At 49.2% G+C, this 13,684-nt stretch overlaps 4 protein-coding genes across 4 annotated transcripts; 2 read left to right on the top strand and 2 right to left on the bottom strand.

Annotated features, from left to right (window-relative positions):
- Positions 1-5,036: 5,036 nt before the first annotated feature.
- Positions 5,037-6,815, top strand: N7500_004145 (C2H2-type zinc finger protein; the record flags this gene model as incomplete). The annotated part of the gene is made up of 3 exons (XM_056675291.1): positions 5,037-5,799; positions 5,890-6,657; positions 6,720-6,815. The coding sequence occupies 3 exons, from the start codon at positions 5,037-5,039 to the stop codon at positions 6,743-6,745; spliced, it is 1,557 nt and encodes a 518-aa protein (XP_056535816.1). The 3' UTR covers positions 6,746-6,815.
- Positions 6,816-7,785: 970 nt separating this feature from the next.
- Positions 7,786-8,388, top strand: N7500_004144 (uncharacterized protein; the record flags this gene model as incomplete). The annotated part of the gene is made up of 1 exon (XM_056675290.1): positions 7,786-8,388. One exon carries the CDS (start codon positions 7,786-7,788, stop codon positions 8,386-8,388), a length of 603 nt encoding a protein of 200 aa, XP_056535815.1.
- Positions 8,389-9,158: 770 nt separating this feature from the next.
- Positions 9,159-10,396, bottom strand: N7500_004143 (agmatine deiminase family protein; the record flags this gene model as incomplete). Its single annotated transcript, XM_056675289.1, has 2 exons — positions 9,159-9,404; positions 9,497-10,396. 2 exons carry the CDS (start codon positions 10,394-10,396, stop codon positions 9,159-9,161), a joined length of 1,146 nt encoding a protein of 381 aa, XP_056535814.1.
- Positions 10,397-11,357: 961 nt separating this feature from the next.
- On the bottom strand, positions 11,358-13,000 carry N7500_004142 (MFS transporter; the record flags this gene model as incomplete). The annotated part of the gene is made up of 5 exons (XM_056675288.1): positions 11,358-11,903; positions 11,959-12,608; positions 12,678-12,735; positions 12,792-12,812; positions 12,878-13,000. The coding sequence occupies 5 exons, from the start codon at positions 12,998-13,000 to the stop codon at positions 11,358-11,360; spliced, it is 1,398 nt and encodes a 465-aa protein (XP_056535813.1).
- Between the last annotated feature and the right edge of the window lie 684 nt (positions 13,001-13,684).

The raw sequence follows: 13,684 nt of genomic DNA, 5'->3' as shown, positions 1-13,684 counted from the left end.
CCTCCCCCTCGGCTAGGTACCCTGTACAACATGCCTTGCGCTGGGATCCCCGGGAAGAATCCTGTAAGCTCCACCATCCACCCCTGAGACCCCACTGGCAGTGGTGGACACTGGACATGGATGCAACGGAGAAAAACGAAAAAAAGGGTTGGAACAGAGATATGCTTAATCTGACTTCAGATGAGGGGGGGCAACCCACACCAACACGAGGAGCCATCAATAAGGCCCACTTGTATACTCTATCAATTCGACCATTTCCCGAAGATATATCTCCACACATTGAAATTTTTATATTGCGCAATAATGTAGTTAACCTTGAAGATAGCCACGGTACACCTTAAAAAGTCAAAATGCTCTTTGATGGCAGAGATTACTCCGAAGCGCCAACCACAAGAACCGGGACAAGAATGCGCAAAGTAACGGGAAGAAACACGTGTTAAGCTGTACTCCGTACAACATACAGCCGTACGGAATACAGCTCCTCTGGTCCACGCCCGCTCCCGGGCTGATTGCAGTCTCGATCGTCACTGTCAGGGGTAGGGAGAAGAACAGAGATCGGCAAGTCTACGTCATGTACGTTAGGTTTGAAGGATCCCATGGATTCTCTGAGGTTCCTGGATTTGAGTGGACCGTCCGAAATTCCTCTTTTTGGTTCTTTTGACAGATTTGGCGGTCTGTACGGAGTACCGTGGATGTTAATAAAAAGAGAAAGTTGTTCAGTGGCTGTTTTGGCTGTTTTTGGGTCGGGGGTGAACCGAGTCCGTATTGTACGTTACAATTTTTCGAATTGGGGCCGTTTTGCCTTTTTTCCACTGCGAACTGGTCTTTTTTTGGTTTTGCATTTCAACTTCGTTCCGGCGTTTCACAATATATATTATCATGTACTACTCCGTATGCTGGTACCTATAGGCGCAAGTTATGCAAGTTTGAATATACTTTGTTCAAGCATTCCTCAAGGTTACACTACAAAAAGATTCCACGGTTTGCAAAATCAAGTCCAAGGCTCACATATATGAATTCGCCTGAATTTTGTTTCGTATTTGATTATTACATGGTAGCGAGGTGTTCAGGTGAGCCTGAGATATTAATAGGAGGCGAATCATACATGTATGCGTAGCCATTCTATCGAATTATATCCGAAACCCGTGACGCGGCCAGGGCAGAAATTCCCTCGGTACGACTTACCTAAGGTTCTGGACTTCTCTACGTTCTCACAATATGGAACATTGAAGAAGAGAATAACCGAAATTCCCTATGTATGCCACTCCATGTTGTATGTTGGTTATGTATTTCGATCCACAGAACACATGGAAAATGGAGAAAGATGGAGATATTAGAGAACGGGACTGTAACCACTATTTTGACATTCGAAAGTCAATTTCAAAGTTCACCCAACCCACCCTGGAAACTTTCAATCTTTTTACAATACAAACCCCGATCAAAAATAAAATGCAAGTCAGATCCTGAGGACCTTGCGAAAAAAAAAAGAGCGCTACTCCTATCTGGGCATCGACTACAGCATCGACAACCTATGAGGTCGGTGGCGGCACGATCCTCTCGTCCGCTGGTGCAGATTGTGGTCCCTGATTGGCTGGATGTATTCTTGAAACTTGGCGATCCGGACTTGGCTTTAGCAGTGTTTCCGGCCTATGCCGGGTATAAAGCCTTTTTGTGTGTATCGGACGTTGACGATCGGATGTAGGGGTAGCGTTTTCGGGTGTGCGCTGTATAGATCGTGTACAACGTAGACCACGTCGACCATGTCGGTTTAAGGGGGTTCTAGTCCTTTTTCTATTGTCTATCTCTTTTCTTCAAATCAGGGCTCTCGTATGGTTACAAAAACGCTACCAAACGTATATATCACCACGTGATATCTTATTCGGCAGCGATGGGGACTGGGGCGGGATCTACATCTCGCGCGCGCTTTTCTCTCCTATCCCGGTTGATATTGCCAACACCTTAAGCACCCGGGCAATTTATCCTTACTGGGCCCATACCTGTGGGTTTGCTATGTATTCGGCTCGAATGGGTTTATTTCTGAGGAAAAAAAGAAGTGACGATCTTAGGCTTTTACGAAGTATAGACTCTAATACGGAGCACAAAATCAATCCTAACAGAATAGGAAAATATTAGTACTTAATATGCATTGACAGCCCCTGATGTTCAAAACGTTAAGACCCAGGAAAGCCTCACCGTACTTTGCGAACCGTTTCGGGGACTGGAGAGTGGGGTCCGTTAACTCCCGGCATTGATGCCGAGTGTGTATTTTGCAAAGAGAAAGCCACCTGCCACTTCAATACACCGCGTTTAATATTGGTCAAGCCACCAATCTTTCCCCGAATCCTTTTAGGCAGGATAAAGAGACATACAACATATGCAGTTGCTTAGAGGTTCCAATCCAAGTACTCCGTACATTTGTACATATTCTGGTACATGTATACTGTATACATCCGTACACATACCGAGGTGAAACAACGTGGAAGGTCAAGCGAACTTCCTTTTCCGTCGTAGCTTGAAATCATTCTCGCCCCTTGGCGGAATCTGAGTATAACATAACAAGTTATAATCTCTCAATGGATTCTCTAGCGCACGAAATTCTGATCAGGTGGTCAGGTCAATATTTCTGCAGAACCCTGGTCGAAGCCTTCCAGGTCCACAATCGAAGCGGGAGAAGCTCTTGCGAAGAGGTGGAGAAAGGAGGGGCAGGGATGTTGGGCCCGTACAGATCTCCGGCATACCTACAAGATCATACGGAGTACTCCGTACAATTGACAGTGTTTTATAGAGTTTTGTCTTATGGGTATATCCCGTCAATGTGGACGTGGTCACACGGGACTCGAATGGCGCGCATGAGATGAAACTTGAGCCTAGGTGTTACTCGGTCGAGATCTCGGCTTAATAATAGAACATGAAATCTGTACAAAAGTACGCTAACCTCTATGTACCTATGTCAGGCCACAGAAGTAGCTACATCCAATAAGGGGAACCCCCTGAATGCCAATTTTGTCTAGATCATTCCTGTGTGGCTGAACCTAGGAGAAACACCCCTCTATTTCCCTATATTGGAGCACCTAGGCAGCAATAGTATTAGTGTGCCAGTGAGACAATTAGACTCATACCAGTGAGAGATCAATACGCTTAGTGTTCTTTTTATGGTATAGTTCGGGTCATGTTTCATTTTGAGCCAGCCCGATGAGCTAAGTGCGGAAATCATTGCGGAACAGCAAGCGGCTACGGCGCATCCACTAAATAGGCCAACACTGCATGGCCGTTACAGCAGTCCGGTCGGACATTCTCCAGTCTTCCTCCAAAGGAGGGTCTAAGAACGCATGCCCCCTCTTCTGGAGATGTGCCATGTACATCCGGGCTGCATGCAGGGAGCCAACTGAGGGCTGCAGGCCGAGGGAGTGAAGGATGCATGATGAGGCCTTCTATCACCGAGCTCGATGAAGCTCATCATCCCGGGCCCTGGGCCTCTGGCGGGACTACCCCAGATGACGTGCTTGAAGAGATCAAAGCCCAGGTTTAGAGTGAGAGTCTCCAAGTGGACTGAGGTCTACACCATCTACCAACCTGGGATATGGTATCCTAGAGTAATTCAAATGCACTTAGGGGAGTGGTTGAGGAATGAGGTGAATACATATCAGATCTCATCTCTATGTCACCTGCGGGGCCTGTCAGCCACTGCGGAGCCCAAAACAAAGGAGAGCCAGGGTCACCCATAATCCACCTTCGGGGAGATGGCTCCATCTCCAATTATATGATCTATTCTAGCATCAGATACACAACGGCAACGATAGAAAGTTTAGTTGTCATTGCCGATGGCAGTTCGATAACGACCGCAATCGGAGGCTTTCAGGAAATGGACCCTGATTGCAGCAAGTGGTAGTAAGCCGTATGCTTTGGTCCTACATTCTACAGAATACCTGACATATCCTGGGGAATCATCAGATTGCATATGATATAAATTGTTATATGGAGGACATCATATATTGTTTGACTATGGTCTCGGGGCTTTATTAACATCCGTCCACGGGTACTAGGTGCCCGGATATACCCTGAAAGTGCGTCATCATGTCCGGACGCGTAGGGGCATAAGAACCCTGAGATTTGACGATGTGTCTACATCTGTGGCTATGTGTCTATCAGACTCAAATTCTCCCCCTTTCCCCTTTCTATTGTTGCGTTATAAAAATCAAATCCAAATCCGACTCTAATCGAATAAATCATAAATCCAATAATCCCAACAATCCTAATACGTCTACACTACCGCTATCGGCCATAGTTCGGAAGACGGCCGTGTAAGTTTTGTAATTTTTAATTCAGAATACTGTAATTACACATCTTTTTTCTCCCTCAATTTTTTTTCTTCTCTCGCCTCTTGCCTCCCCGAGGAACGATCGTCTTTTTTCGTCTTTTCTCGTCTTTTCTGTCTTTTTTTTTTTTATTTCGACCCGGTCTTCCTTAGAATTTTCCTTTTCGTCTTTACCAAGAAACTTGTCCCCCATTTTCCTCTTCTTTCCCCCCCAAATTTCCCCCAATTCTTCCAATCTCCAATTTCCTTCAATTTCTTCATTTCATTCTTTGAAATTTTTCAATTCTATTCGGCTATTTCTGAGTCAATTCCTCGATCTCAAGGATTATCTTGACGCGAAGCAGATCTCGGACTAGTTGTTTTTGCTGCGAGAGACCCACTTGCACGCCCGCTTCTTCGGTGGATACAGAACCATCGACGGTGACAACGTGCGGATAAATCACCATCCTATTTTTTTTCTTCTGGTGGGTGATCGTGGGGAATCTTCTTCAATTAAGCATCTCTTCCTTTCACTTCTCTCTTCGTGTGGAGTCAACTCGTGTGAACCCGTGAACCTCGTGAGACCCTGTGACCGTTTGCCTCTCTTTCTGTTCGCAGAAAATTTTCAAACAAGGAGCTTCTTGGGCTTCAAAGAAAAAAATTTATTCAGTGTGCAGGTTTGATGATCGAGTTACCGTGAACAACTTCTTTCTTTTCCTACACGATCTTTCCTCTGTCCACAATGGATCCCAGATCTCACCCTTCCCGTCCTCCATCCACCAGCCTGCCTCCAGGCTCCACGCCCATGTCTTCGACTCCCATCTCGAGCATGCACATGCCACAATACTCGATGCAGCCGCAGTATCCGGTCTCGCAGCCGCACACTCTGCCTCCATTGCAGCCTCACCACCCTCAGTCGCCCGCGCCTCACCATTATATGGGACAGTCTTACCGTCCGGATTTGTCGCGGTACCCTCCGTCAACTCACGATGTCTACGGGGCTTCTCAGGCCCCTATGATGCCGCACACGACTGTCGGTAGCCTTCCGCCATCGTCTCTGTTGAACCTTCCTAACCCTCAAACACAGGCGCACCAGCAGTACCCCCCACCTCCGAGCGTGCTTCCGCCCGCATCCACCGCTCAGAGCTACCCTCAGCCGATTGCTCCGGCACCCCCACGCGACCGTCGCCCGGATTTCAATGGTCTTCCCTCCGGTGCCTTTAGTTACTCCGATGGCAAGACTTGGGGTATGTCTCCTGATGTGAATGGCGCAAACGGCTCCCCCTACGCCAAGGAACCGCCACGGACGCAGGTCGTGGGCTCTCAGGGCCGCCGTGGCATTTTGCCCAGCGTCCCGGGCCGCGCGACTCCGGTTTCCAACGGTGTTAATGGTACAGCTAAGAGCACAACTATCCCTGCTAAGGATGCGGATGGCAAATTCCCATGCCCGCACTGTAACAAAACTTACCTTCACGCCAAGCACCTCAAGCGCCATCTGTTGAGACGTGAGTTTTGGAAGCCAGATCGAAGGAAAATTTTTTTTCCCAAAATGATCGAGATTTGCTGACAGACCTTTTTTTTTCTGATTTGTATAGACACCGGTGACCGCCCCTACATGTGTGTCCTATGTAAGGACACTTTCTCCCGCAGTGATATCTTGAAGCGTCACTTCCAAAAGTGCTCAATCCGACGGGGTAACCCGACCGGTGCGACCCACTTGTCCCACCCCCAGGCCCATCTGAAGCGGTCTCAGCAGCAAGCAGCAGCGGCTGCCGCGGCTAATCCCCCTAAGCCGCTCCAGGATGAAGTCAGTAATCCCGTCCCCCACTCCAATGGCGTTATGGGTGCGCAATTCGATGGGGCCGTGAATGGCAACGGAATGGCCGCAGGCCGTCCTGCCTACACGGATCAGCAGCCGCTAGGCTTCACGATGCAGTCTGTCAACGGCATGAACCGTGGTCCCGGTGACGACGCGTTCTCCGCTGGCCAGGCGCACGCGCGAGCCTCGTGGATGGCTGGACCCAAGCAGAATCCGTATCTCATGCAGCCTGGTGTCGATGCCCATGGCCAGCAGCTGACGGTTGATCGTCCCCTTGAACAGGTAAAGCCCCCGGTCTATCATGACCACAAACCGGTCATGCCCGGTCCCCATTCACATCACCCGGGTGTTGACTGGAATTCGATGTTTCAGCACGGTCCTTCCGACGGTTACATTAACCCCGTTTTCCCCCACTCCATGGCCGCGGGCCAGGAGCCGATTCACGCCCCTGTCGACCACGACCGCAAGTTCTACCCCGCCTCGACCGGTCCTGAGAGCGGTATGAACGGACTGTACCTTGCTTCGACTACGCTGAGCGGAGATGGTTAGTTATTTACCTTTCCTACCTTATTTATCACGACAGTTTGTGCTGACTTAAATATCCAGGTACCGTGCAGCCCGCGAGACAGTAGACTGTGAATTCGATCGGAAAGCAAGATGATGACTACGAAGCATGAGATTGAAAAAGCGTTTTGACGAAGCAAGACACCATGCACGGGTTTCTTCTTCACGCCGTGGGTAGGACTATTGCTCTCCACCCTCTCAACTATTGCTTCTAGGCCTTCGTCCCTGGCTTCTCTGCTGGTGCAAATCCACTGGTCACGATGTCTCAGCAAATCCGTTTACGATAGTCCCTTGGTCCGTTCGCTTCTGGCTTTCAGCTTGTGGTGTTTCGTTCTCCTAGCGTCCCCGTTCCGGTCTTGTTCTAGTATCGTTCGTCCTCGATCTATCTTTTTCTTTTATTCCGATCCCATCCGGTGTGGGTGTTGCATTCTTACACAAGTGGTTTGCGAGTCTGGTTATCTTTTATCTTGAACCCCCGATGAGCGGGACAGATGGTATGGTGGGTGGTTTCTTCGGCGTCCACAACATAGACATGGGCATGTGTTCATCTTTTGCGCGAGTGTTCGACATCAGAACGAAGAAAAGCTTTTTTTTATATATTATCTTTCTACGGGATGGTTGTTGTCGAATTACCATGTTTTTTTCCCATTCTCGCAGTCCATTTTCTTCTTTCTCCATGTGGCTCTATTTTTTTTTTTTTCTGTTCTTTTCTGCATCGCATGGCCTCTTTTCTCGTGTAAAGTCGGCATGGCAGGACATATGTGTGCTTCGGGAATTTCTTGAGGTGTGATTTAAGGTGTTTTGATTCTGGTTAGAAAAGCAGTTAGAAATAGACTCATGATTCATATGAATTAAGTGTCTACAACATAGGGAGAATGAAATGACAACCTAGGATCTGCTGATAGGATGTGCACATGTAGTGGAGTAGCGGAGACATGGAGACATGGAGAGGGACTATAACCCGGAAACTTCCTACGTAACGTCATGGCTATAATCCAACGCCCGTGATTGGAGGTGATTGAAGCGCCTACGGGATCGGGAACTCTTACACTTCTCTGTTCTACTTCTACATATTCACCTCTCTAGACTTGGAATTCTCTGTCCCACCATGTCCAACAATCGACCATTCCTCGCCAACTTCCTGGCTGCCTTCCGCGCCCAGTCAACCTATAAACCCACCACCCAGCAAGTCAGCACAACGTCAACCATCTCCTCCGCCCAAATCTCCCAGAACGCCCGCGCCATCGCTACAAAAGCAGCCAACTCAGCCCAGGGCTCCTCAGCACCGTCCGCTTCTACCGCAACTCACCACACTCACCACAATCACAACCATAACCACCACCATACCCACACATCCTCTTCCAACTCCTCGGCAACAAGTACAGCACCAGCCGGTCCAGTCCAAGGCCCAAACCCCGCCCCTTCACATCACTATCACCACGACCAAGCATCTGTCTCCTCCACACCACCATCATCCACCTCAACACCTATCCCGATCAACCGCGGCCCTGCAGACCGCCAGCGCCGCGGGAGTGACTCCTCCAGTGGCTCGGGTGGTTTCCGCGATGCTATAGGTCCCGAGAAGTGGTATATTGGCGGGAGAACGCCCGCTGGCGAAGAGCGCTTTTATCGGCTCGGGATGGTTACAAAGGGTGGGGGACGGCTTGGCGGGAGTGGGCGGGTGGGGAGTATCGATCAGTTGAGTCTTTGAGGTATAACATGTGGGGGTGATGGAGTCCCGGGAGGGTTTTATGGGGTTGGCTTTGGTTCCGGCCTGGGTTGACTCTGGCTCTGGCTCGGATGCCTGTGGCTATGGCTATCATCCTGGGACAACAACCGCATGCTTGATCAGATTGTTTTCTGGCCCTGCTCTATCATGAGGTTTATACGTTTCTCATTTTATTTTTGTTTTTTGTCCTTTTTGCCTGCGTTTTTTTTTTTGGTCTGTTAGTGGCGCGGGATCGCTGGGCGTCTTGGAACGGTGTCGTTTTCTATCTCTTCTCCTGCTTTCCTTTCTTTTCTTTTCTTTTCTTTTTTTTTTTTTTTTCAATTCTCCCTGGGTTCTCTGATATCTGTCCAAGTTTGGAATCTGGATTTGGGAGGAAGATATCAGGTTCTGAATGGGGGTCTTGGTTTCTTGCTGGTGATTTTGCTGGTACAAAAGAAGCCCCAAAAAGATATATATCTTACACTATTTTACATGAGTTATGACATGCGTGGGAACGAAGGATTTGTTCAGTCTATCGTTTGGCTTCCCTCTCTCCTATTCTTGTTCCTATCTACATTGGCCGAGGCCTATAGGTTGGTCAAAAACTTGCCTTCTCAATATCAGCACCACAATCGCAATATAAATTGAGATAATGGGATCTTTTCCTATAAACTACATGCATATGCACGAATAAGGTACCAGGTCTAGTATATTTCGTATCTGACCGCTGTCAAGTAAAAGATGAGTATGTGCATGTCCACCTTGGAGCCGCATCACACCACCTGCTGCGTAACACAATGTAGCACCCCTCCGGTTCTGGGCAAGGCATTCACCTCAACTTGACGAACCTCCCTCTCAGGAACCAAACTTTTGAACATCTCAAAAGCCTTCATATCAGCCTCAGCATCCCCGAATGCCGGTATAACCAGTCCCCCGTTCACGAAATAAAAGTTGACGTATGAAACCGCCGGCGTCTCCTCCTCCCCAGCAACATCCCCCTCAACGCAGCTCGGATCCGGCTCAACAACATCATGAATTTCGAAGTGCCGTCCATGTGCATCAGTAGATTTCTCCAAGACCCCCGAATCTCCGAATAGATTTCCCAATGCACCTTCTCTGCCTTCTCATGCGGACGACAGACAACAACAACCCCAGGCCTCACAAACCTCGCCTCAGCATCAACATGCACATCCGTGACATCAAGCCCAACCCGACCAGGAAACCAGATAAAAGTACTGACACCTAGCAACCGGCCCAGCTCAGCCTCGATTTCCGTCTTCCCGAGTCCAGGATTCCGTGCATCCCCAATAATACTACTCTCCGTCGCCATGAACGTCCCCTCGCCGTCGACTTCAATGCCCCCACCCTCAAGTCTGATATCAGTCTGCACGCGCACGACAGCATCCATCACAGTATCCACATTCGCATTCTCGATATCCAGTACCGCTTCCGCCAAAGCCGTGTTCTCGCGCATGGCTTCATCATCCATGATCGGCCACTCCGCGTACTGTGGGGAGTTTTCCAGCGCTTTTGCCGCCACGGACGAGACATTGGCGCCGTAAATGCGCTCCGTCGTTTTGTGGCCCCATTCACAGAAGTGGAAGTCGATCGCGTAGCGGGTTTTATCTGCTGCGTCGGCGCTGCGCACGTACACCGGGCCTGTGTCGCGGATCCAGCAGTGGTTTGTTGGGGCTGGGACAATGGTTATGCTGGCGCGGTGCTGCGCTGGGAGGGTGGTTTGTTTGTCGAGGAGGGCTTGGGCTTGGGGGATGTCTTCTGGTCGGGTGTGGAGGCGGACGGGCTCGAAGGCTGCGATTGCTGCTGCGAGGGATATTATCTCGTTGCTTGTTTTGGCGTGCAGTTCGGGTAAGGTGGAGCGTCGCGAGGGGAAGCTTAGGAGGGTTGCTAGGTGGGGGTTTGTTTCTGCTGGGCAGATGTATCGCTTTGTTTTGTCTGCTTGGTGCGCCAGAGCGCGGTGCTGGATGTGCCAGGTTTTGTTAGTGGCGGGCATGGTTGTTGGGTAAGTTGACTGAAATAGGCGATTAGATTGGTAGGTAATTGGTATGTGAGGTCGGGCTATAGAGATCTGGATTGTTGGGTTAGATCACATGTGTGTGGTGCATGATGTGATGTTGATAGACTCATATACTAACAGTGATAGATGTAGGTCTCGGGCTTGGGATAAAGTGAAGAAATGACATGCGCAAGAGTGCCGAAGGTCTGTTTGAGAGGCAGTTGTGCTGGATGTGAGATCTTAATGTGGTATGAAGAGAGAGTAGGCAAATGTCAAAGATGAGCCTAAACAGGTTGAAATGGAAATCGCCGTATTGGGACCAAGCGATAAGCTTAACATCATAGTGGAGACTTTGATATGGACCTAAACCCCTTTTGAACTTGACTATACAACATATCAATTTCGGAAGTATTCGTAGGATGCTGAGTCTAAACACTGTATAGATTCATGCACCGGCTCTATTGGACTATAGAAATGCCTTGACTCCCAAGTCACTAGTGGAATATACCGAGGGACTTTGTGTTGGGGGCCCTAGACCCCCAATGAGGTGAGAACCATGTAGTTGACTGGATCTACATCTTCTCTCTCTCCACAGTGAATACACCAACTAGTTTTTGCCATAAACATGCCTCATTGTGTAGTACTCAATGTACTTTATTTGCCTTTCTCCTCGGCCTTGAGAAATTGAGAAATAGACACGATGATAATCAATGCAGTTCTCTAGGTTCATCCACCGCAGCTATCATCGGAGATGAATTACAAATGATGCCACAGATTCCAAGTATACAAGAGTATCATGAACAGCAGCGCTTTATAAAAGACGCTGCTATAGGAAACCCAGGTGCAACGTATAGTTCCGAGGTGACCTACATGATATGATGTATGATGTAGGGCAATAGGCAGAACTGATACTTGCCTTCGCCAAAGAAAAAGTGCTGCCTAACTGCGTAACCATCATTCACCTCATTAAAGCCCTTTCCTCCTCGTTTTCTCCCAACCATAACATCGGCAGTGCAGTCAGCGCTACCAAAACCCCCAAAGTGCCTGTCATTGCACCCCACCCAAAACGATACTCAACGAACCCACCCCAAAGCGGTCCAAAGAATACTCCGGCAAATTGACACATGCTCTGCAGTCCGAATCCCTGTGCCACGGCGCCTTTGGGTCCAAGTATTCCTGGGTCCCTGAGTTCCATCGCCGTGAGCGCGCGCTGCGTCTCAACGTACATGGCTGGCGCGCAGGCGTGGAGAAAGATTCCGACAAGGAGGAGCAGTGATACTAACAAAGCGATCTGTTCGTTCGACTTGAACTGGACAAACCGGAGACAGATGAGAGTAGGGGAGAGAAAAACAAAGCAGCCGAAGGCTACGAAGCGAGCACCGAACCTGTCGGTGAAGCTGCCGAACACCGGCTCAAAGAAGGCCGGGACGGCCATTGGGAGGAAGATTAGTCCCATGCCGAGAGCACTCCAGCCAAAGGTCTTTTCGACGAATATGGGAAGGGTCTTGATGTGATTAGCCAGTGTGTTTCGTATTAAAGACAACGAGGCAGGTACGTACCGCATCGAAAGCAGAAAGCAAGATTCCCTGCGCGAGGAGCGCCCACGAAGATATCAAAACTCGGCGCTGCTTGAGCATCCGGAAGATCACGAGTCCCTTCCTTCGCTGTATAACCTGGGGTTCGCGAGAACCGACAGAGGGAATACGCTGCGCCGTGTCCAGATCCGACTCCAGGTCTCCATTTGATTCTCCAGTCCATTGAGCAGCGACCTTCTTCTCGATCAAAACCAGTCGCATAAACATGTCAAGCGCAATAATAGGATATGCAAACCAGAACACAGCATCGTACCCACCAGAATTGTACACAACACCTCCAAGGAATGGGCCCAGCAAGAATCCCGACGCAATCGCGGAGCCGAGATACCCTATCGTTTGACCGAGACGCTCCTGGGTCACAGCATCGCCGATGAGAGCGAATGACGCTACTACTACTAGAGCAGCTGCGATGCCTTGGAGTACACGAGCCGCGACAAACGCAGCAATGGAATGCGCCAGCTGCAAAACCAACATGCAGCCAGTTAATACGACCAGGGCACCGATGAAGGGCAGTCGACGTGTGCGTCCGCGGTCGACCAGGTAGCCGAAGACGGGACACATTAACAGAGCCGTACCTGCTTCGGACATGAGAAGGACGCTGACCCAATATTCTCCTGCTTAAAGGTGAGTATACAAGTGCCTTGGGAGGAAAGGCTGTTAGTGAGGACAGGAACAAGACATACGGTGTTCAAATTCGACTCCGGCTCGGGTCATAAGGGCTGTTGGCATCACGGGGACTATCTGTGGTTCATTGATTTCGTGTCCAATTCCCATCATAGAATTGGGATTTTGCTTACCATGGCATATAGGAGGAATTCCTTATTCCAATTTAGCCTCGGTCAGTTGGTGACTTATAATACTAGCCAACTAGGCTTTCACATACCGTGAAGGTAGACATCCAGACTGCAGCAATGATAAAACTTGTTGAAGAACGAAACTTCAACAGCCAGGGAGCACGTTTCCCCCCTGGCTTTTTCTTGAGGTTTGATAAATCGCCCAAAGTCATGATTGCCTGGGGGAATACACAAGCGTTTGTCTGCGAAATGGAAACAAATAAGTTTCTCGGTAATTCGAGTCGCAAATATGGATTTCCGAATAACCCGAAAGCAGTCCAAAGCTAGGAGTCAAGCAGAGCCGGAATTATTCGATAAATACCAGGCAAAGCTGGCAAGTGCAGACTCTCTGTTGAACAAAGAAGCAAGAGGCCCGTCAGCCCAGCCTTGGCCGAGAACCGGAGAGAGTCTGTCCGCCCTTTTACTCATAGATGCCTCACCCAATCGCGGGATATAATGTTGATTCATAAGGCTTGGAAATGTGTACTGCATGCAAGATTCGTCAGATCGACGTTGCAGACTTACCACGCCACCAACCACACCCTCCGATTCGAGGATTGTAATCTAAGCCGGGGATTGGGTGTGCTTTGCCTGTGTTCTTATGATGCACTCCGTGGATTATTTATTCGATCAAAAAAGAATTCTGCTATCTGGATCTGACATACACATTACATACTGTCGTTCTGGGATATTTTGAGATTGCTCCCACTCAAGTTTGGGAAAGAGTATTTGGAGGTTTGGTATGTATGAAAGAAACTCCCACACAGTTCAATATCCCGGTTATTCCCTGCCCAAAGACGAAACTTTGCTTTGATCGCCGGAGCAGCTTGGTCGGCGTGGCTGAGCACATGATGGGT

This window comes from Penicillium coprophilum, assembly GCF_028826855.1.
Source record: "Penicillium coprophilum strain IBT 35676 chromosome Unknown utg000002l_segment0_segment1, whole genome shotgun sequence".
NCBI lineage: Eukaryota > Fungi > Ascomycota > Eurotiomycetes > Eurotiales > Aspergillaceae > Penicillium > Penicillium coprophilum.
This window is presented reverse-complemented; position numbering and strand designations above follow the sequence as displayed.